Raw genomic sequence first — 23,197 nt, forward strand, 5'->3', positions numbered from 1 at the left:
TAGTTTTGTTACCAAGGATACTTAGCAGTCCTCACAAATGTTCTGTGTTACAGCATCCAAACATGATAGGATAAACACTAAGGAAGTTTGTAGGTGATTAAAAGGTTTGTACTTACTCAGATCTTCCTCACACATAGTTTTTAATTGGGTCAATTCTAGTCACACGTTATTGGCTAATTAAATATTAAAAATTAGCGATGGAAATATCAAATGGAAAAATTAAACATGTATGAGTATGATTATAAAATAGGTCCCTGCAGCTTGGAGCCAGTGCCTCCCACCTGTAAACCTAGCTACTCTGAGGCTGAGGTCTTTGGATTGTGGTTTAAAGCCAGCCTAGTCAAGAAAGCTCATGAGACTCTTTATCTTCAATTAACCACCAAAAAGAGATGGAGCTGTGGCTCAAGTAGTAGAGCACTAGCGTTGAGGGAAAAAGCTAAAGGACAGGGCCCAGACAGTTTAAGTCCCAGGGCTGGTACCCCACCTCCCCCCCCCAAAAAAAAAGTTTTTGAAACTATTTGTAGTATTAGTTTCAACTCCTGTTACTTTTTTTTTTGTCAGTTTCTGGGCTTGAACTCAGGGCCTGTACTGTCCTTGGGCTTTCCCAAGGCTAGAACTCTACCACTTGAGCTACAGCACCATTTCTGGCATTTTCTATGTATATGGTACTAAGGAATTGAACCTAGGTCTTCGTGCATGCTAGGCAAGTACTCTACCACTAGGCCAATTCCCAGCCCAACTCTTGTTACCTTGCATAAATATATAGAATATTAATAGATGAAGCTCCTAGAAGTCAATTTATTACACAAATACTTCCATTTGATAAATAATACCAATATATATTATATTTCAGCTCTTTTTTAAGTAAGCCCCTGAGCCATTCATTAGGAATTTTGTAGATGTTAGTGAATTTGAAGTGTTAGATGTTGAGATTGTAATTTTTGTTTTTCTTTGGGCCACATTTTCATAAATGAGAATAAAGCTCTTTTCATAAATACCAAATTTTGCAATAGTCTTTAGATTGAGTAGCTTAAATGTTTAATATTTACTATCATTAATGATAGTAACAAAGTAATTAATAAGAAACCTAATAACAGGGACCTGGAGTTTAGCCTAGTGGTAGAGTGCTTGCCTAGCATGCACAAAGACCAGGGTATCACATGCATACAAAAAAACCGCAAGTGGTGCTGTAGCTCAAGTGGTAGAGCTCTAGCCTTGAGAAAAGCTGGAGGACAGTGCCCAGGTCCTGAGTTTAGGCCCTAGGATGCACAAAAGAAAAAAGAAAAGACAAGAACAGACACAGAAGAAAGAAAACAAGCACAGATTCGAGCAGCCTTTCTAAAACTACAGTCTGAGTACTTCCATTAATCGGTTCTTGAAATGACAGTAATATCACCGTTTCTGCAGTTCTGGTTTTTGCCTCATCCTTACTAGGAAAGTGATATCTGGAAACACAAAGGAGAGGGAAAGGAAGGAATACCAACCAGTACTTAGCAGCTCACCAGATGTTATAGCTATCACCCTGAGACAGTTGTCTGTAGTTAGAGAATTCTCAAAGTCTATTACACATTGAACAAGGGACATTCTTTTCATTGTCATAGCATTTATTAATGTACCTGTTTCTTTGACATTTTGACACCTGTTTCTTTGACATTTTGGGACTTACATGGCAACGTTGTATCCTTTAACTGCTTTATAACTACTTTAAAAAAAAAAAAAGAAGAAGAAGCCATCCATACAAGAGTGAAAATGAGGGCTAGGAGACTGGCCTAATGGTAGAGTGCTTGCCTAGCATGCACAAAATCTTAGATTTGATTCCTCAGTACCACATACGCAGAAAAAGCGGGAAGTGGTGCTGTGGCTCAGATGGTAAAGTGAAACCTTGAGAAAAGCTTGAGGACAGTGCCTGGGCTCTGAATTCAAGCCCCAGGACCGGCAAAAAAAAAAAAAGAAAAGAAAAAGAAAGAAAAAAATGAACTTGTACAAAATAATTTCACTGTCAAAAAATTCAAATGACATAGTTGAGGCCAAGAATCAACAGCTATTAGTATTTGAAAATTAGTTGTTTTTGTTTTCATTTTTGGCTACTAGGCCAAACTCCTGGCCCCAAAGTATGTAGCTTTTTTTTTTTTTTTCCAGTCCTGGGCTTGAGCTCAGGGCCTGAGCACTGTCCTTGGACTTTCTTGGGCTAGAGCTCTACCACTTGAGCCTCAGCACCACTTCCGGCTTTTTTCTATGTATGTGGTACCGAGGAATTGAACCCGGGTCTTCATGCATGCTAGGAAAGCACTTTAGCCACTAGGCCAAACTCCCGGCCCAAGTATGTAGCTTTAAACATGTCCATTTTGTCTTTTGTGTACATTATCAGGTGTGTTCCAGAGAAGCCTTGAAGCAGGGCCTAAACTTTACTTGAAAAGATTAAAGACTGTATCTGTAAATAGTTCTTTAATACGTGAATTTCTCAGTAGATGATCTCACAAAATATTCTTTTACATTGCAGGAAGTTGGTGAACCATCTAAAGAAGAGAAGGCTGTGGCCAAGTATCTTCGATTCAACTGTCCGACAAAATCTACCAATATGATGGGTCATCGAGTTGATTATTTTATTGGTAGGATGACATCAGTACAATCATTTTACTGTGAACATCCTATAAAGTTTCCATAATTTGGGATATATGGAAATTGTAAAAGTGCTAAAAAAGTGTGCTTATGACAATGAGCATATTCTAGTCTTTCCTTTTTTTGATTGAAAATGTCTATATTAAAAGGATAAAGGGGCCAGGAGTTTGGCCTAGTGGTTAAAATGCTTGCCTAGCATGCACGAAGACCCGGGTTCGATTCCTCGGTACCACATACATAGAAAAAAGCCAGAAGTGGTGCTGAGGCTCAAGTGGTAGAGCTCTAGCCTTGAGAAAGTCCAAACACAGTGCTCAGGCCCTGAGCTCCAGCCCAGGACTGGCAAAAAAAAAAAAAAAAAAAAAAAAAAAAAAAATTCTTTAAAAAAAATAAAAGGATAAAGTACTTTCTAACTACATTAGTTGGAAAATTTTTACTTAGGACTTACTTTCAGTATTTTAAATATCTTTTGCTCTGATACTATGTATACTTGGTACTAAGCTTTGATTCTTCACATTATCCACAAGAGATCAAGATAGACTAGTGTCATAAATGATATTGCCCATAGCTTTTAAATAGTGGTTGTGCTTTCCTGTCACCACTTAAAATTGAGCTGACATAAAGAAGAAATTCTTTGGGCCTGGCTCCTGTGGCTCACTCCTATAAGTCTAGCTACTCAGGAGGCTGAGATCTGAGGATTGAGGTTCAAAGACAGCTTGGGCATGAAAGTCCATGAGAACTCTTACCTCCAGATAACCGGAAGTGGCCCTGTGGCTCCAGTGGTAGAGGGCTAGCCTTGAGCTAAAGAACTCAAGGATGGTGCCCAGGCCCAGAGTTCAAGCCCCATGACTGGCAGCAGCAGCAGCAGCAGCAGCAGCAGCAGCAGCAACAGCAACAGCAGCAGCAACAGCAGCAGCAGCAGCAGCAGCAGAAGAAGAGGAGGAGGAGGAGGAGGAGGAGGAGGAGGAAGAAGAAGAAGAGGAGGAGGAAGAAGAAGAGGAGGAGGAAGAAGAAGAAATTCTTAGTGTTAATGATTTTAATATTCTAAGTTTAAAATAAGTAGTTATGCCATACTCTTCAATTCTGATATATCTAATGCTTAGTGACAGTAGTAGATGGTTTTTAGAATTAATCCCCAGTGGATTACAGTAAAATTTAATTAGAATTTTTATTATTACTGTGAAGGGAAAAGAAAGGTTTTTGCTTTGATTAGTTGATGAGTAATGGATACAAAGTAATTTGCTTTTTTTTTTTAAACCGAACTGGCTTTGAACTGCAATCCTGATCTCAGCCTCCTGAGTTGCTGGGTGATAGGGATTAGCCACCAGTTCCCAGGTTGTATTTTTGTTGAGAACATTACCCCATTCATTTATTTTGCTTTAATTAGTATTTCTAAATGCCGTTTCATTCCAGCATTACTTTGAAAAGATGCTTACCAATTTGTTTCTCAAATTAAAGTTTTAAGGAACTTTTATGATCATTAAACTTAATTTTTTTTCTGTTGAGCTTGGTTTTGTTTTGTTATCATAAAGTTGAAATTTACTTTATGAAATACTACGTTGTTTAAATAGACTTAAATGCTATGTGTTGTTTTTTCTTTAGCTTCCAAAGCCGTGGACTGCCTTTTGGATTCAAAGTGGGCAAAGGCCAAGAAAGGAGAGGAAGCATTATTTACAACCAGGGAATCTGTGGTTGACTATTGCAACAGGTAGTATTTCTTAGTGAAGGAAAACATAACAAAATTTTCTCCGTGGTTCTGAAGCTCTACCTATTTTCATCACTAAATGTAATATTACTGTAGAGATCAAAACATAGCTTTCACATGTAACTTGGGTTTAATCAGTATTTATGAAAATGTGTTATTAGACTATTCCTTTGTGGGGGGGGGGCAGTCCTCGGTTTTGACATCAAGGCCTGAGCACTGTCTTTGGGCTATCTCAGAGCTAGAACTCTACCACTTGACCCACAACACCATTCCGGCTTTTTGTATGTTTGTGATACCAAGGAATCAAACCAGGGTCTTCATGCATGCTAGACAAGCACTCTAGCACTAGGCCAAACTCCCAGCCCCTAGACTATTACTTTTTAATCACATAGTTTTTTTTTTTTTTTAATTTTTTGCCAGTCCTGGGCTTGGGCTCAGGGCTTGAGTACTGTCCTTGGACTTTCTCAAGGCTAGCACTCTACCACTTGAACCTTAGCACCACTTCCAGCTTTTTGCTATATATGTGGTACCGAGGAATCGAACCCGGGTCTTTGTGCATGCTAGGCAAGCACTCTACCACTAGACCAAACTCGCAGCCCAATCACATAATTTTTTAATAAAGATAAGTATAATTTTTTAACAAGTATTCAAAATGAGATCTCTATATGCAATCACTGGCACATAAATTTAAGAACAAAATTAGAATTAAAGCTGAGATTTTGTATGTCATAGATACATATTGATCTGTATAACATAACATTATGTCTATAGAGTATATTTTTATGTCTATGTAGTTATATTTCTAAAATCATGTCGATGACCTTGAGTACCCAAATATTGAGTCATCACTCATACTATTTGGATCTAATATCCACATATTAAGGAGACCATGTGCCTTTGTTCTTTTGGTCTTGTCTTATCTCAACATGATTTGTAGTAGTTTCATCCACTTCCCAGCGATTACCATTATTACATCTTGTCTGTTGGTTATGTAGAATTTAATCACATAATTTTTATTTGTGTTATGTTACTTTTGTGTACTTCCTAGAGCTACCGAACCGTAGAATCAGCAGTCAAAGCATGTAGTGGTGGTGTATACAGTAGAGCAGATGGTCGGGAGTCTTTTTCCATCAGTCTTGCTGGCTTTCCTGTTATTAAATGTTTATGCATTGAACCATAAACCAGTTTTCTTTTTCTGTTTTTAGCAGTTACTACTGTAATGTTCCTTATAAAGTCAAGGTAGCCTGACACCTCATCTGTTTTTTGAGAATTTCAAGATGAGGTATAATCAACTTGGTAACTTACATGTTTTTCATAATAGATACTTTTTTCTTGAGAAACCCCTCTAACCCCCCTACACACAGAATCTTGGTGGTGAATGATGTACCTAAAATATAAAAGGTATTTCTTTTAGAAAGAAATAAGATTTTTTTTCTTTCCATTTTTTTCCCTCAATTTACTTAATACTGGCTAAGCATATTTGTTAGTCAATGTTAACTAAAATGTTTTCATAACACTGACATTTATAATCTGAGAATTTAAGATTTTATTATTTTTTGTTTCAATGAGTGCAAGTTTATTTGACATGGCTTTGGTGGGGAGATTGTCAGGATTAATTCAGAACACTGTGACTCCATTGTCCCGTGGTTCTGGAACACTCCACGTGGACTCATACTCACTTATTCTAAGCTGCTAGCAACTTCAAAATGAAATCATGCCTCAGAGAGATATAAAAACTGTGCTTTAAATTTAAACAGAATTTGAGATTTTAGATGATTATATGTGTTTGGTAGAAAGGCATAACATTTTCTAATGTTGTGTTTAATAGTATCTAAATTTCTAGCTATCCCAGAATTCTAATTAAAAACATCTTCACAACCTGAGTTCTTAAGCTGTCAAGTTAAATAATTATGAAATGTTCTTTAAAACTCTTAGTTGCCCAGATATTAGACATTACTAATGGATATTTCACAAACAATTTCATTGCTGTTAGGGCGGCGAACTGATAGTGGGCAGCTGATATTTATTTTCTATTTACAGCATTTTGTCTCATTAGAATTAACTACAAAACACAAACTTCTCTGTCTGCCTCAAAGTATCTTTTTCATATGCTTTTTCTTGCCAGTCCTGCGGCTTGAGCTCCAGGCCTAGACTCTGTCCTTGAGCTTCTTTGGCACAAGGCTAGCATTCTACCACTTGAGCCATAATGCCACTTCCAGCTTTTTCTATTTACATGGTATTGAGGAATGGAGCCCAGGGCTTCATGCATGCTAGGCAAGCACTCTACTGCTAAACCACATTCCCAGCACTAAAATGAAAAGGGCTTATAACAAGTAAGAGTCTTGTCTAAGATCAGACAGCTAATAACTTCTACAGTTCCAGTTGCATCATTACATACTGGTGACCACTGTAGCTCCTTTAACAAGATGAAGATGCATTTGATGGAGTAAAAATAAAATTGATTCACCAGCTAGTATTATTGGGGTATTAATTCTTTGAGCACAAATCTCAGAGGAGAGCAGCTATTACTAGTCTATATCTTCTGGTCTTTTAGGAGCGTTGGTGCCTTATTATGAATAGCTGAAAAGACTGGGTACAAAGAATGTCCTAGAGTTACACTTTTCATTGCATATGTTATTCCCATACACATCAGCTTGTTTGTCTCTTTTCTGCACCAAAGTAAAAGAAAGAAGTGTAGCACTAAGTTCTCAGCAACTTCACATATAACCAGTTGCATCATGGTCACCAGTCCCCGTAAGCTTCTGCCAGTCATAAAGAAAACTGCAAAAGGAACTTCTCCAGCTATTATTTTTAAAGCAACTAAGTAGAAATGACAGCAAAACACGAGAAAAAATGTAGGATCGTTGCATGAAAATCTCACATAGATCTTAAGCTTAGCCACCATAAGATTGTGCATTGTACAATAATATCCTTCAGACTCTGCACTTATTCTCTCTTTTATTTTTTATTTTCTTTCAGTTGTGTGGTTTAAACTCAGAGCCTGGACACTGTCCTTGAGCTTCTTTGTGTTCAAGGCTAGTTAGTGCTCTACCCCTGGAACCATAGCTCCACTTCCAGTTTTTGAATGGCTCATTGGACAATAAGAGTCTCATGAGGAAGGACTTTTCTCCCTGGGCTGGCTTCAAACCACCATCTTCAGATCTCAGCCTCCTGAGTAGTTAGGTTTACAGAAGTGAGCCACCAGTAACTGGCTTATTCTCTTTTTTCATCTTTCTGCAATCTTAATTTGCCACCTTGCCTAAGTGAATCGCCATTCTCTGTCCTAACTGCCTGTCATTATTACAAATCATGTTTAATGTTCTTTTTCAACCATGTAGTCCTCGGATCCTCTTATTAACTTTTGTATCTAAGGTTTTCCTGGCTTATCAAGGTAGTATCATGTAGGTTAGCCAGTAACTATTTTGGAATTTTGCATATATGTTCATTTTTTTAAATCTCTGGAAAGCCAAATCTGAAAACAATTGTAAAATCATTTATGCTTTATTATAGCTCCATAGCAGTTAGCAGAATGTGAACCCTTAAATTTACCATTTACTCCATAGGTGAAATTTTCCAACACATGTTAAAACATTTGGTTAAATTGCAAAAAAACAAAAAACAAAAAAAAAAACATTTGGTTAAATAAATCTTTGTTAAATATTAAAACAAAAGTTAGGAGGGAAAGCCAAAAGCAATTTAAAGACTTGTTACATGCTATTTTTAAATCATTTATTTGTCAAATACCTACTATATTACTAATCCCCAAGATACAATGATTACTGTGAATTGTTCTCTGCTTCATGACACATATTCTAATCTATCTGGGAACATTTGTAACTAATGGTGAAAGTAAAAAATGTCTTCACAGGAGTTAGGAGTTTGGCCTAATGGTAGAGTGCTTGCCTAGCATGCACAAAAGCCTGGTTCAATTCTTTGGTACTACATAAATAAAAAAATGGAAAAGTGAGATTAACACTAGCCTTTGTTTTAAAATCAGAGCCTACAAGGGGTAGGGGTATAGCCTTGAGCTGAAGAGTTCAGGGGCAGTGCCCAGGCCCAGAGTCCAAGCCCCAGGACCAACTAAACAAAAATCAGAGCTTCTGCTTGTTTGGCTTAAAATATGTGATATAGGACAAATAGCCAATTCAAAAATCTCTGACATTTTCACATAAACTACTTAATACTTCCCTATCCTAGTATGTGCGGTCCTCCTCCTGGGAATAAATGTTCATTCTTCTCTTGCTTATTGGGCAGTCATCTGTTTATACTTTTAAAATTTTTCCCTTTTTCTGCTTATGTGGTACTGAGAATTGAACACAGGGCTAGGTAAGCACTCTACCACTAAGCCACATTCCCTGCCTGAGGACTTTACTCTTAAGGAGTTTACAGTCTAGGAAGATGCAAACATAAATTAGTAAGGAGTTACTTACTGTGAGAGAGCAATAGAGGATGGAGTGGGCCCATGGTCTTAAACAGGTTTTTCTACACTTGAGTAAAGCTCTGAAGGAAACAAGGAAATGAACCATGTTTAAAACAAAACAAACGAACATGCTTATTTAGAGGAAGAACACTACAGGTGAAAGGAAGGGTATGCCTTTGTGAAAGTCCAGGAGTGAGTACAAAAACTAACTTGAGCGAGGCACTAGTAGCTGACACCTATAATCCTAGCTACTCAGGAAGCTGAGACCTGAGGATCATGATTCAAAGCCAGCTTACACATGAAAGTCCTTAGGACTCTTATCTCTAATTAACTACCAGAAAACCAGAAGTGGCACTGTGGTTCCAAGTGGTAGAGCACTATCCTTGAGCTAAAGAGCTCAGAGACAGTGCCTAAGGCCAGAGTTTAAGCCCCACAACCAAAAAAAAAATCTAAGAAAAAAAAGAATAATATATTGAGTGAAATTAATGAAACTAGGAATATATAGTGTTTGCCAAATTGCACATATTTTAGATTGGTCTTGTGAGAATCCTTTATTAGTGTACAGACATCCTATCTTAGTATATTTAATTACTCTTATAGTTCACATACATGCAGGCAGAATCAATCATGAAGTATGTGTTGAAAAAAATAGCTGAAAAGACGTGTAGGATTAATCAAGGAAATACTTAGTCTATTAATGTTTCTTAGACTGTTTTCCTTTGACATTTAAATTACCTATATAACAGCTGTACTCTTAATGAATTGAGAGATGCTTTATATAGATAACATTAAACCTTTCATTTCCTTTATGCCTAAAATAGTTAAAGTTGAAAATTCAGCATCACCTTTTTTGTGTATGTGGTACTGAGAAATTGAACCCATGGCTTCATACATACTATACAAGCACTTTACCACTAGGTCCCTTGACAACTTTCTATAATCTAAGTAGTTGTAAACTTTTGACTAAGTGGAATTGACTTTCCATGAGCTTACTAGTTGTAATAATTCTTTTGACTTGCCAATTTATGTTTTTCTTCCCTCATTTTATTTGGCTCTTGATTTACTTATTTTTTTTGTCAGTCCTTGGCTTGAGCTCAGGGCCTGAGCACTGTCCTTGGACTTTCTCAAGGCTAGAGCTCTACCACTTGAGCTTCAGCACCACTTCTGGCTTTTTTTCCTATGTGTTTGGTACCAAGGAATCAAACCCAGTTCTTTGTGCATGCTAGGCAAGCACTCTACCACTAGGCCAAACTCCGGCCCGATATTTTTATTTTCTATTCTATTTCTATGCAATTAATAGGTAGTATAAGGTTTTTCCCCTCTTTTTCCTCAAGGCTTTTAAAGAAGCAGTTTTTCCATCGAGCACTAAAAGTAATGAAAATGAAGTACGAAAAAGACATAAAGAAAGAAAAAGATAAAGGAAAAGCTGAAAGTGGAAAAGAAGAAGATAAAAAAAGCAAGAAAGAAAATATAAAAGAAGAAAAGACAAAAAAGGAAAAGGAGAAAAAAAAAGATGGTGAAAAGGAAGAATCCAAAAAGGTGAGTTCAAGCAAAATTGAAAAATAGAAATCAGTAAAGTGCTGGTAGCATGGCTCAAGTGATAGAATGCCTTCCTGACAACCTTGAGATCCTAACCCCAATAACAGCATCCCCACAACCTCCACCACCACTACCCCCCTCAAAAAAAAAGGAAGTAAAGGGGCAGAGTGCCAGTGGATTGTGCCTGTAATCTTAGCTACCTACTCAGGAGGATAGATCTGAGAATTGTTTTTGAAGCCAGCCCAGGCAAACAGTTCTCAAAGACTGTTTTTCCAGGGAACCAACAAAAAGCTGGAAGTAAAAGGTATGACTTGAGTGGTAAAATGCCAGCCTTGAGTGAGAAGGAAAAGTTATACAAGTGATCTCAACTAGTATATGAGCATAGACAAATTTTTAATCAAGTTTAACCATATCAGGTTATAAAATGTTTGGGAATGTTCATTGGTGTTATAACTGGAAATATTTTTAGTGTAGATAAATTCATATTGCTTTTTCTTGTGTGTGTGTGTGTGTGTGTGTGTGTTTTTTTTTCCCTCTTTGTGTTTTAATAGGAGGAAACTCCAGGAACTCCCAAAAAGAAGGAAACTAAGAAAAAATTCAAACTGGAACCTCATGATGACCAAGTTTTTCTGGATGGAAATGAGGTAAGATTATATTAGATTATGATTAGAAATCCAGTTTTTCATGTGAAATTTTAGAAATATGCTTGATGCCATTTCAGAAAAAAAATAGTTTAGATAATTTATGTCCTTTTATATACAGTATTATTCTTAAAAATCAACTTTCTGAATTTAGATATATAAGTTGTAAAATAAGATTTGACTATGCATAGTATTGGGAAACCTGAAATAGCAGTGACTTATAGCAAAATAGATGCTTTTTCTTTCTCATCAGTGTAATCAAGAGGTATGCACTACAACATGGCAACTCCAAGGTAGACCCAACCCTTCCTTCCTGTTCTCCTTTGGGGTGATTCAAACTGACCTTATAACAGGAAAGCCTTCTTTTTAGGACACTGTCTTATGGACACTATCCAGAAAGCTGGTGATTTCATTTCTGTTTGGAATCCATTGTTTAGAATATAGTCTATTCTGTCACAATTATTTGAAGTAAGATTTTATAATTGCATTTTTTTAAACACTAGGATGGTTATTTGCCCAACTAAAATGCAATTTCATGTTAAATAATGAAAGAAGCCAAATGCTGATAGCATATATCTATAATTCTAACTATTCCAGAGGTGGAAATCTGAGGATCATAGTTCAAGGCCAGCCCAGGCAGACAGATTCTCAAGAGTCTTATCTTCACTTAGCCAGAAAAAATCTGGAAGTAAAGGTATGGCTCAAGTGATAGAGCATCAGGTAAATAAAAGAGCAGAGTAGGAGTAGAAGGCCCTAAGTTCAAGCCCTGAACAAAGAGAGGAAGAAGGAGAGGAAGAAGAAGAGTAGGGAGTGGGAAAAGAAAAAAGAAGGGAAGGAGAAGAGAGATTTAGGGGATGCCTACTGATGTATGCCTGTTACACAATGTATAATCAAGCATACCTCTTGTTCTCTTGTGGAACCTGAAGTTTTCAACATTGTTTGATGATTAGCTCAAGATGGCAGTTTTTTTTTTGTTGTTGTTTGTTTTTGTTTTTGTCTTTTTTGTCAGTCATGGGGCTTGAACTTTGGGCCTGGGCACTGCCCCTGAGCTCTTCAGCTCAAGGCTCTACCACATTGAGCCACAGCACCACTTCCAGTTTTCTGGTGGCTAATTGGAGATAAGAGTCTCACAGACTTTCTTGTCTGGACTAGCTTGTTGGGTTTTTGTTTTGTTTTGTTTAAAATTTTATTTTATTGTATTGTTAGGGTGATTTATAGAAGAGTTAGGTTTTTTAGTTTTGTTTTGTATCTTTTATAATGAGTATAGTGGTAGGGAAATATGTGAATCTGTATGGTAGTTTTCCAGGAAGGCTGCTTTTGATATAGTCATTGAACACAAAAACATTAGCCATGTGCTGGCTATTGACCTACTATGAATCTCAAAGACATACCCTTGCTTGGTATAGCTGAACTATCATCTTTAAAGTACTAAAGGCTCCTAGGGCTCTTATGTTGGAAATTCTGAGTAAGCTTTTTGGTTTTGTTTTTTAGAAAGAAAAAAATATATATGGTATAGGCTTGTTCTTGTTCTACGCATGCTTTTTTTTTTTTTTTTTTTTTTGGTGGTGGCGGGGCTTGAACTCTGGGCCTGGGCGCTGTCCTTGAGCTCTTCAGCTCAAGGCTACCACCCTACCCTTGAGCCACAGCCCCACTTCTGTTTTTCTAGTCATTAATTGGAGATAAGAGTATCACTGTCTTCAGTGTCTTCTGGGTTCTTTTTCTCAAAGTTAGAGTTCTACCACTTGAGCCTCAGCACCATAGCTTTTTTTTTTTTTTTTTGCCAGTCCTGGGCTTGAGCACTGTCCTTGGTTTTTTTTTTTTTTTTGTCAAGGCTAGAACCCTACCACTTGAACCATAGCACCAATTCTAGCTTTTTCTATATAGTACCAAGGACTTGAATCTGGGTCTTTGTGCATGCTAGGCAAACACTCTACCACTAGGCAAAACACTCAGCACCCCCACCCCCACCCCCCAAAAAAAAACCTTTTTATAAATGTGTTTTAACAGTCAATACTGTTTCAGTTAAAATAGAACTAGGAAATAAAAACTAAAAACATAATAAGTTTTATGTATGCCAGTAAACAAATGTAACTGCATGATGTCAAATTCTGTTGTGATGTAGTAAAAACTGTGAAGTAATAAAACTGTAAAAGAATAGCATGCTAAAAGAAAATCAAGCTTTGCAACATTGCTTCCTGCTTACAAGTTACAAACCCTCCATGGAGGAGTGGACAGTGAAACTAGTCTTCTGTGATAGTCTAGTAATGGCTCCTTGTGGTGTTTTGTCAGTAGTTTAGAGCTTCTCGTTCTGCAGCAGAGCCTGGCTGTAATCTGTCTTGACTGTGTTCTTAGGCCAAATTGATTCATTACTTTAGGGGCAAAAAATAATGATGGAATTAGGTTGAATGTGCATTGGCTTATACATATTAACAAACTGTTGAATGCATGTAAGTATATACATATTTATTTACGTACATTATAGAATTTTTAGTTTTCTTAATAGTAATTTCCTAACTGAATGGATGTCAAAGGAACCACTAGTACTGAAAGAATGTCTTTGGAATTTGTTTACCTTATTTGGAAAGTATGTTAAGGGTTTGGTGGCTGCTTGAGAGAACCTATATTAGAGAATTCAACTTTACTTTCTAAAGCACCATTATACCTTAAACACTGAGATTCTTGATTCTTCTAGGTTTATGTGTGGATCTATGACCCAGTTCACATTAAAACATTTGTCATGGGCTTAATTCTTGGTAAGTAGCATATTTAAGTAGTTTCAAAATCAAATCTAAATTTTAGGAAACAATACAGCACCACAAAGGAGAAATATTTATACATTTAACATAAAAAAGTTACTGCTTAGAGTATGCTTTAAATAAACCCAGAAGATAAATGATAAATTAAGAAAAATATAAATACAAAGATCTGAGTTTAACCTGGTAGAAAAGTGGCAACAGTAGCCTACTGACAAAAAAATAAAATCATCACTCATGATGGATGATACTTAATCACGCTTATAATAGCAATAAGGATAAGAGAATTAGAAAATTTGGCAGAGATGGCCTTAGGGAAAAAACATTCTAGCAGTTGATGGGTACATACATTATTTGGCTTTTAAAGCAGGCAGTTTAGCAATATTTTTGAAATATTAAATGCGCTTCCCCAGCATTTCTATTTCTAGGAATTTTTCCCATATTTACCCCATTTTGCATGTATAGTGCAAAGTATGCATATTTACATGTAATCTCTCATTTGAATTTCTCAGATTGTATTTAAGAGGGTAATCTAGCAAATACCCTTCAATGTTAAAATTCTGGAGCTTTTGCAACACTCATTCCACTAAAAGCAGTTTTATTCTATTATGTCTTTTGTTGTTTTTGTTTTGTGGTGCTGGGGTTCAGAAACAGAACCATGTGCATACTAGACAAGTGCTGTACCAGTGAGCTACATTCTCAGTCCAGGATTTGCTCAGTTGTACAAATGTACATATGATATCTGCACAATTAGGTTATTTGTATCTCTAATAGATTAAAATAATTCAGATTTTTTAATAGAAAGGGGAAACAAATTACAATATAATAGAATACTATGCATCTTTTAAAGAATTGGAATGTACTGATAGATAACCTAGGCTATGTTAAAGAACAAAAGTAATTGCAGAAGTAAAGATTATATGTTTGTTTAGAGAAGAAATTGTATTTAGCCTAGTTTTAATCATAGATAGGAAGTCCCTGGGAATAGAAATTTAATAGTATTTACTTCTGGAGAATGGAACAAGAATTAGATGAAAGCTCCCCAGGCACAGTGGCTAATGCCTGTAATCCTAGCTACTCAGGAGGCTGAGATCTTAGATTTTGGTTCAAAGCCAGCGAGGCACTAAAGTCCATGAGACTCTTATCTCTACTAGAAAACTGGAAGTGGTGTTGTGGCTCCAGGGTAGGACAGCTGAAGAGCTCAGGGACAATGCCCAGGCCCTAGGGTAGGACAGTAGCCTTGAGCTGAATTGCTCAGAGACAGCGCCCAGGCCCAGAGTTCAAGCACCATGACCCACCAAAAAAAAAAAAAATGGATTAGATGAAAGCTTAATAGCTTTTGGGGTTAATTTTGTTTTGTTTTGTTTTAATTTGCAGTACTGAAGATTAAGGCCTTCCATATGTTAAGCAATAGTGCTACCCCTTGAATCTACACCTCACTGAGCTTTTTTTTAGTTTGTTTTTTGTGCCAGTACTGGTGCTTGAACTCAGGGCCTAGGCACTGTCCCTTGGCTTTTTTTGCTCAAGGCTAGGGCTCTACCACTTGAGCCACAACTCTACTTCCAGCTTTTTGGTGGTTAATTGAAGATAGAATTCTCATGGACTTTTCTGCTTCAAAAGCAGTCCTCAGATCTCAGCCTCCTGCATAGTTAGGATTATAGGCATGACCCACCTGTGCTTGGCTTTCCCAGGCTCTTTTGTTCATTGATTTTTTTTTTCCTTTTTGGGCATATTAGAGTTTGAACTCCACTTTCAAGCTTGCTAATTAGGCTCTCTGCCACTTGAGCAATGTCCCAGCCCTTTTTTGCTTTAGGCTGGCTTCAGACTCCTCAGTACTCTTCCTATCGTGCCTCCTTATGGTTGGGATTATAGACATGTACCACTCTAATAATCTTATTTGTTGCTATGTGGGTTTCACTAACTTTTTAGCTGGGCTACCCTATTACAGTCCCTTCAGTCTGTAATCCCCAAATAGTTGGGGATACCAACCGTGCTCAGGAGTATTTTAATTTTGAGACAAGGTCTTAAGTTACCTTTTTCCCTCCATCCCCCAAGAGCTGGAATTAGAGGTATGCACCATTTTGCCTACTTTTGTGGGGTTTTTTTTCTTTAATTTTTAAACAGGTATGGGTGGATGGGGGGGACCCAGTTTACCAAATAGAAAAAAGTAGGTATTACTTTTGGTCAGTGTGATACGGTTCCATTCCAAATAACTCAGGAAGAGTTGAAACTGTTAAATTCAAATAGTTGACTAATAGTTGATTACTTACAATATACTGGCTATTTCACCAAATACTTGACATGCACTATTTCCTCTCTCCTACCAACATTTATGATATAGGAATAGGCACTTAGGTAACAGCCTCAAAGGGTTAAGTAACTTGCCCATGATTACTTAGTGTATGTGTGATGAAGCTGACATATGAATCCTCTTATTTCTAAAGACCTAATAATCAAGTTTCTAGTTGTTTAACAGTTCTTTCATGTGATCCCACTTCCAGTTTCCCTAGTTGCCAGAGCAAACCTGGTGAGCTCTTTTTAGTCTGAGTGTAAAGGGTCTGCCCACAATCAATCTCTAGGGTGGGGTCTAGAGTCGCGTTTCCCAGGGAAGGGTGTTGTTTAAACTTTGCAACTTAGTAGACAGACTAGTGTTTAAAAATAATACATACATAGATTGAACATGTTACGAGTTGTTAAGGAAGGGGTGCTTTTGAATTTATAGACCATTTTTTTCTTATTAAATGTAATTTAGATTAAAAATCTTAACCTAGTTTAAGAACAGTACAAAATGTTAGGTTAAGTAATAGAAAATTACTTTAATGGTTATTTATTATTTACTTACCCAAGTGGCAGTATTGTTTCACAGTTTTTCCCCCTAAAAATGTACTGTATTCAAGGGCCAGGAGCGTGACCTAGTGGTAGAATGCTTGCCTATCATGCATGAAGTCCTGGGTTCGATTCCTCAGTACAACATACACAGAAAAAGATGGAAGTGTTGCCATCGCTCAAGTGGAGAGTGTTAGCCTTGAGAAAGATCAAAGGCAGTACCCAGGTCCTGAGTTCAAGCCCCAAGACTGGGGGAAAAAAATGTATTCAGTGTTACTGCCAGCAAGCTATTAACTTTTTATTCTAAAAGTTATCTCTGTAACCTGTTTTTCTTTCAGTGATTGCAGTAATAGCAGCCACCCTCTTCCCTCTTTGGCCAGCAGAAATGAGAGTAGGTGTTTATTACCTCAGTGTGGGTGCAGGCTGTTTTGTAGCCAGCATTCTTCTCCTTGCTGTTGGTAAGTAATATTTATTACTAGTAATACTAACTTCAGGAAGGTAAGTATTGAGCAGCTGGACAATAATCTGCAGCTTCAGGAAAGCTTAGTAGCAAAATTAATGTGGGTAAATAAAAAAAATGAAATGTATGATCCTCCTTTGTGAGTTTATTCTGAAAAAGGATTTGCTATATGACTTCAAAATTTTTATTATACTTGGTTTACAAATTGTAATAGTATACTTTATAGAATTCAATATGTTTTCATATATGTACACAATGTGGAACTTCAAGTGTAAACATATATAACACTTTGCTTACCTATCATTTTTTATGATGAGGCATTAGAAATTTATCTTTAGTTACTTTGAAATGTATATTATGTTCCCGACCCCTTGTATAGAATCCAAACACAAAGCTAGACTTGCTCCTCTTGCTTGTTATTTTGACCCACATTTTCAGACCTATTTTTTGTTGTTTTTTTTTCTATTTTTTTCAAAAGTCAACTGACTTTTCTACTAGACCTAGCTTTGAGCCTATAATCCACCAGATCTCAGCCTAATAAGTAACTAATATTCCAGCATGTGACCATCGACATCCAGCCACTATTGTATATTAATCAGGAAACAAATGTATTTTAAAATTAGCTGCAACAGGGCTGGAAGTTTGGCGTAGTGGTAGAGAGTCCTTGCCTAGCATGCATGAAGACCCTGGTTTGATTCCTTGGTACCACATACATAGAAAAAAGCTGGAAATGGTGCTGTGGCTCAAGTGGTAGAGCCCTTGCCTTCAGAAAGCCCAAGGATAGTGCTCAGGCCCTGAGTTCAAGCCCCAGGACTGGCAAAACAAAAACAAAAAACAATTAGCTAGAGCAGAGGTGGGGATTGGCATAGTGGTATAGTGCTTATCTGTCAAGTCTGAGGCCCTGAGTTTGATTTCTCAGTACCTCATACCCTAACAAATAAAAAGAATCATTTATTAGATATAATACCTTAAATAAGCCCTTTTTATATTTAGATTAAAGCAAATGCAACCATATTAGTTATTTAAATAATTCTCTGCATGGCTCTAAACAATATACCATGGGGAAAATCAATAATTTTCACTCAAGTGAATTAAATTCTAGGTATATTACATACTTAAAAGTTTAAAAATCATTCAGGGAACTGGGCTTGATAATTGGAGTCTGTAATCCTCCATCCTTAGGCGTTAACTGGGGGATTGAGTTTCAAGCCAACCCAGGCATAGAATTTTCAAGACTCATGTCACTCACTAGCTAGGCATGGGTTTCCTAGCTTTGGAAACCACAGTGGCTGGGTAGAGTGGTGACACAGAGAAACATAAGCAGGAGGATTGCAGCCAAGGCCAATCTGGAGTCTACGCTGGTGTGTAATAGGAAGTTTTAGTTACATTCCTCAAATGGCAGATTGATTTCTTTTCACCAAACTGCAATTATTTTTTTTTAATTTTTTGCCAACTGGGCCAAGGGATTTAAACTCAGAGCCTCTTGCTTGCTTGTGCCAGCTTGCATTCTATCACTTGAGCCCCATGCCCAGCCTTGCGTTTTGCTGGTTATTTAGAAATAAAGTCAGACTTTGTGGCTGTTACCCTCTGGACCGTAGCCTTCCAAGTGAGTGCTTCTGTGTGGAAAGAGCAGCAGCCTCATAGAAGCTCCAGTCTCGCTAAGGTTTTATTCTCAGGTGCAGTGATATATGAAATAGATTTTTGTTATTATGAAGCATTGCTACTACAGCCCTAAGCCATTTTCTTTGTACATCCCTTCACTCAGGCCTTCATAGTGTCCTCATGTGGTGCAACCAGCCATGAGCCTCTCAGTTCATCCGGTGTTTCCCTTCAGTTAGTCATGTGTCTATGATCTCTTCATGAGGCTTCTTATTTTTCTTTCATCTAGGTTAATCCCTGCTGACACAAAATAATTTCTAAGCTTGTTGTGGAGGTAACTAGTGTTGGTGTAATCAAATAGCAAAGCCATAAACTTCAATGTGACATTGATTCTCACTCAACCCAATGATTTTTTTTTTCTTTGTCAGTTGTGGGGCTTGAATTCTAGACCTAGGTGTTGTCTCAGAGCTCTTCAGCTCAAGGCTACCACCCTACCCCTTGAGGCACAACACCACTTCCTGTTTTCTAGTGGTTAATTGGAGATAGGAGTCTCTTGGTCTTTAGTACCCAGGCTGGCTTTGAGCTACGATCCTCAGATCTCAGCCTCCTAAGAAGCTAGGATTACAGGTGTGAGCCACCACACTGGCTTTGGTTTTGTTCTTTAAAATACTATTTCTAAGCTGGTGCTGGTGGTGCTGTGGCTCAGATAGTAGAACACTAGCTTTGAGCACAGAGAGGCTCAAGGATGGTGCCAGGCCCTGAGTTCAAGCCCCACAATTGACAAAAAGTGTATGTGTGTGTGTATTCTTCAGAGTATTTTTCAAAGTTGCTATGGATTTAAATTTATATATTAAATACTTTGGGGGCTGGGAGCATGGCCTAGTGGTAGAGTGCTTGCCTAACATGAACAAAGCCCTGGGTTCGATTCCTTGGTACCACATACACAGAAAAAGTTGGAATGGTGCTGTGGCTCAAGTGGCAGAGCACTAGTCTTGAGCCAGAAGTGCCCAAGGACAGTATCTAGGCCCTGAATTCAAGTCCCAGGACTGGCAAAAAATAAAATAGATAATAATAATACTCTTAAAATCCAACATGTTGGTTTTGTTAGAAAATGCAGTTCCAAATATTTTTTCAAATGTTTGGTATATAGTCTACTTGCATTTTTCTTTTTTATTCAGGATTGTAGGCAAGACTATACTCCTGGCCCCCTCTCTTTTTATTCTGTGAGGTAGAATTGTTCACAGTTATGTTTGGTGTTATTTTAAATATGCATTATTACATCACACACACACCCTTGAATTTATTAACATTGATTTTTACATCATATTTCAAATGACAAGTTTAACAAACAAGTATTCAAGAAGGGAATCTATATATAATCACTTGCACTTAGTTTTTAGAACTTAATCAAAATTAGGGTAAGGGTTTGTATATCATAGATACATATTAAACTATGTAATAAAACATTATGTCTATAGAATCATAGGTTTTTATGTCTATGTAGTTGTGTTAATCTCTAATACCATGTCCATAGCATTAGGTATACAAATATTGAGTCCTTGCTCTTGTACTGTGTGGATCTAATAGCCACATATTAAGGATACCATGCGCCTTTTGTTCCTTTGTTCTTGACTTGTCTCACTCTACAAGATTAGCTCTAGCCACACCCTTTTTTTTTCCCCCTGGTCCTGGGGCTTGAATTGAGCTTTTGTGCACAAGGGTAGGACTTTACTACTTAAACTACAGCTTCTGGCATTATTTAGAGATAAGAAGCCAGAAGTTCCACTTCTGGCTTTATTTAGAGATAAGAGTCACAGATTTCCCACCTTGGTTGACTTGAAACCATAATCCTCAGCTCAGCCTCCTGAGTAGCTTTAATGTGTCACTTGGTATAGGAATGGTATGACAGTACATGATATCATTTATCTTTGATTCTTCCTTTTTTGCTTCTGGTAATCTATGTCACATGGAGAAAAAAACTGAAGCATGTTAGGTTTCAGTTTATATGTAGTAAGAAATTAGGTATTATTTATGCTATATCGCCTTTTGCTTGGATTTGATAAAATACAACCCTGTCATAGCATTCCTTATAATTATACTTGGAGGAATAAAAATGTATAGCCTCCTTTAAAGGAATGTATTTTTAAATTATAATTTCAGACACATTTGCCTTTTCTGTTTTTGCCACAAAGTATACTACTTTATAAATAAATACAAATGCTAGTATCTAAATTAAGGCAGTTACAGCCATTTTCTTTTATATACCTAAAGCAAAATAATGAAAGAAACATAGATGAACTTTTTAGGGCTTTCTATGAAATCAGGTACATATAATTATAAAGGAAACAAAATAGACTCAGAAAATCTGCATAATTGGTCTATGAAATTATCATTACAGCTTTTAAAAAAGAAAAACATCACTGAGTTAATAGCATTAAATATTAAGGCTTATGATAATTTATTGCTACCAGTTTTAAAATCCAAATCTCCTTGTTTTATCATAATAGATTGTTCCAAGAAGATTAGCCTCAGCCAGAGTAATTACACACATAATCCCAGCTTCCAGGAAGCAGAAGCAGGAGTAAGAGATCAAAGCCTACTCCCTGTCTCCAAACATTTTAAGGGATTGGGGGTGTAGTTCCGTGATAAAGCACTTGCCCAACCTACATAAGTCCCTGCATTCAATCCCCAGCACCACTTGGAGGTGAGGGATGGAGTAACCTCACTGATTATTTATGTTTACACAGTCTCTTTTGTTTGTAGTTCCTTAATAATGAGACAGGTGGTCTTTAAGTAAGCAAAAATTACATAATTGATCAAGTTAATAAAACAAGAGAGATTGGAAATATTAAGATTTTATCAAAGGCTGACCTTGGCTTTAGGTGAGCACCTTAGATTTACAGTATATGTAGGATTCATTTCTTTTTTTTTTTTTTTTTTTTTTTTTTTGCCAGTCCTGGGCTTGAGCTCAGGGCTAAGCACTGTCCTTGGACTTTCTCAAGGCTAGAGCTCTACCACTTGAGCCTCAGCACCACTTCCGGCTTTTTTTCTATGTATGTGGTACCGAGGAATCGAACCTGAGTCTTCGTGCATGCTAGGCAAGCACTCTACCACTAGGCCAAACTCCCAGCCAGGATTCATTTCTTTTAAAATCAGAAATAATGTATATATTCATGTATCATAGTACAACCTATGCTGTATTATTTTGCATTTATATTATGTGTATAAAATAATACATTTTTCGATTCCTCAGTACACGCAGAAAAAGCCAGAAGTGGTGCTGTGGTTCAAGGTGGTAGAGTGCTAGCCTTGAGCAAAAAGTGTCCAATGACAGTACCTAGGCCCTGGGTTCAAGCCCAGGACTGGCACACACACAAAAAAAAGAATAGCAATGTAGCATTGTATTCCCTAGTTCAAACTTATCAGGATTTAAATTTTCGTAATATAAATAATATGTGCTGATAAAAGTAAATGATACCCCCTACTGAGTCAATGCATGAATTATTCAATTAGAGAAATCTTTCTCCCACAGCTCGTTGCATTCTGTTTCTTATCATCTGGCTCATAACTGGAGGAAGGCACCACTTTTGGTTTTTGCCAAATCTGACTGCCGATGTGGGCTTCATTGACTCCTTCAGGCCTCTGTACACGCACGAATACAAAGGACCAAAGGCAGACTTAAAGAAAGACGAAAAACCTGAAAACAAAAAACAGCAGAAGTCCGACAGTGAGGAAAAGTCAGACAGTGAGAAAAAGGAAGATGAGGAAGGAAAAGTAGGACCAGGAAATCATGGAACAGAAGGCTCTGGAGGAGAACGACATTCAGACACAGACAGTGACAGGAGGGAAGATGACCGGTCCCAACACAGTAGTGGAAATGGGAATGATTTTGAAATGATCACCAAGGAGGAGCTGGAGCAGCAAACAGATGGGGATTGTGAAGAGGAGGAAGAAGACCACGATGGAGACACACCGAAATCTGGACATGAAAAGTCATAATCTCACCAATGTAGGGACTGAATGAGTGCACGAGGTTGGATTTTCTATGTTGGCTGATCATCATAATGTACACATGGCACTGTAGCATTCTTTAAATCGATTTACCAATGTGTATTTGACATTCAAGCAGTGATAGTCCTTCGTTTTATAGAATATTGGTACTATTCTTGGTACAGTCTACAGCCATTGATAAGTTTTATCCATTTGATAATTTTACAATAAATAGATCTCATTCATTTTGATAGTTATCAAAGATGCATTTTCCACATTGACATTTAGATTAAGGGCATTTTTGATAGTTATATGGCTTTTTACTGTTAGACTAATCAAAATAACTTTGAAAAGAATAAAGTAACCCAACTGTCAGATTATGCATAGGTTCATAGCCATTACACAGTTTCTTTAGAATGAAATGCTTAAATTCATTGTTCTCAATAGTTTTTCTCTTGATAAAATTATACCAGAAGTTTCCTCTAATATTCTGAGTAAGCAGGGATCAAAAGCATTTTGTGGAAACAAACGAGCTAATAACGATGCAACAATATTTTTAATAAAGCTAGAAATTCTCCTTTTCCAACATAGGAAGTCCAAACTGAATTGTACATTTGATTCCAAGAAAGATGGACATCTCCAACAGAC

At 37.1% G+C, this 23,197-nt stretch overlaps 1 protein-coding gene across 1 annotated transcript in view; it reads left to right on the forward strand.

Annotated features, from left to right (window-relative positions):
- Sec62 (SEC62 preprotein translocation factor) overlaps window positions 1-22,966 on the forward strand; it is a 28,114-nt gene extending 5,148 nt beyond the window's left edge. The window contains exons 2-8 of the mRNA XM_090338649.1: window positions 2,501-2,609; window positions 4,219-4,324; window positions 10,076-10,280; window positions 10,832-10,924; window positions 13,614-13,674; window positions 16,839-16,958; window positions 22,092-22,966. Of these exons, the coding sequence (XP_090194775.1) occupies window positions 2,501-2,609; window positions 4,219-4,324; window positions 10,076-10,280; window positions 10,832-10,924; window positions 13,614-13,674; window positions 16,839-16,958; window positions 22,092-22,558 (1,161 nt within the window). The 3' untranslated portion in view covers window positions 22,559-22,966. The remainder of the gene's footprint in view (window positions 1-2,500; window positions 2,610-4,218; window positions 4,325-10,075; window positions 10,281-10,831; window positions 10,925-13,613; window positions 13,675-16,838; window positions 16,959-22,091) is intronic.
- Window positions 22,967-23,197: the final 231 nt, after the last annotated feature.

This window comes from Megascapheus bottae, chromosome 1, assembly GCF_031878675.1.
Source record: "Megascapheus bottae isolate mThoBot1 chromosome 1, mThoBot2.hap1, whole genome shotgun sequence".
Classification (NCBI taxonomy): domain Eukaryota; kingdom Metazoa; phylum Chordata; class Mammalia; order Rodentia; family Geomyidae; genus Megascapheus; species Megascapheus bottae.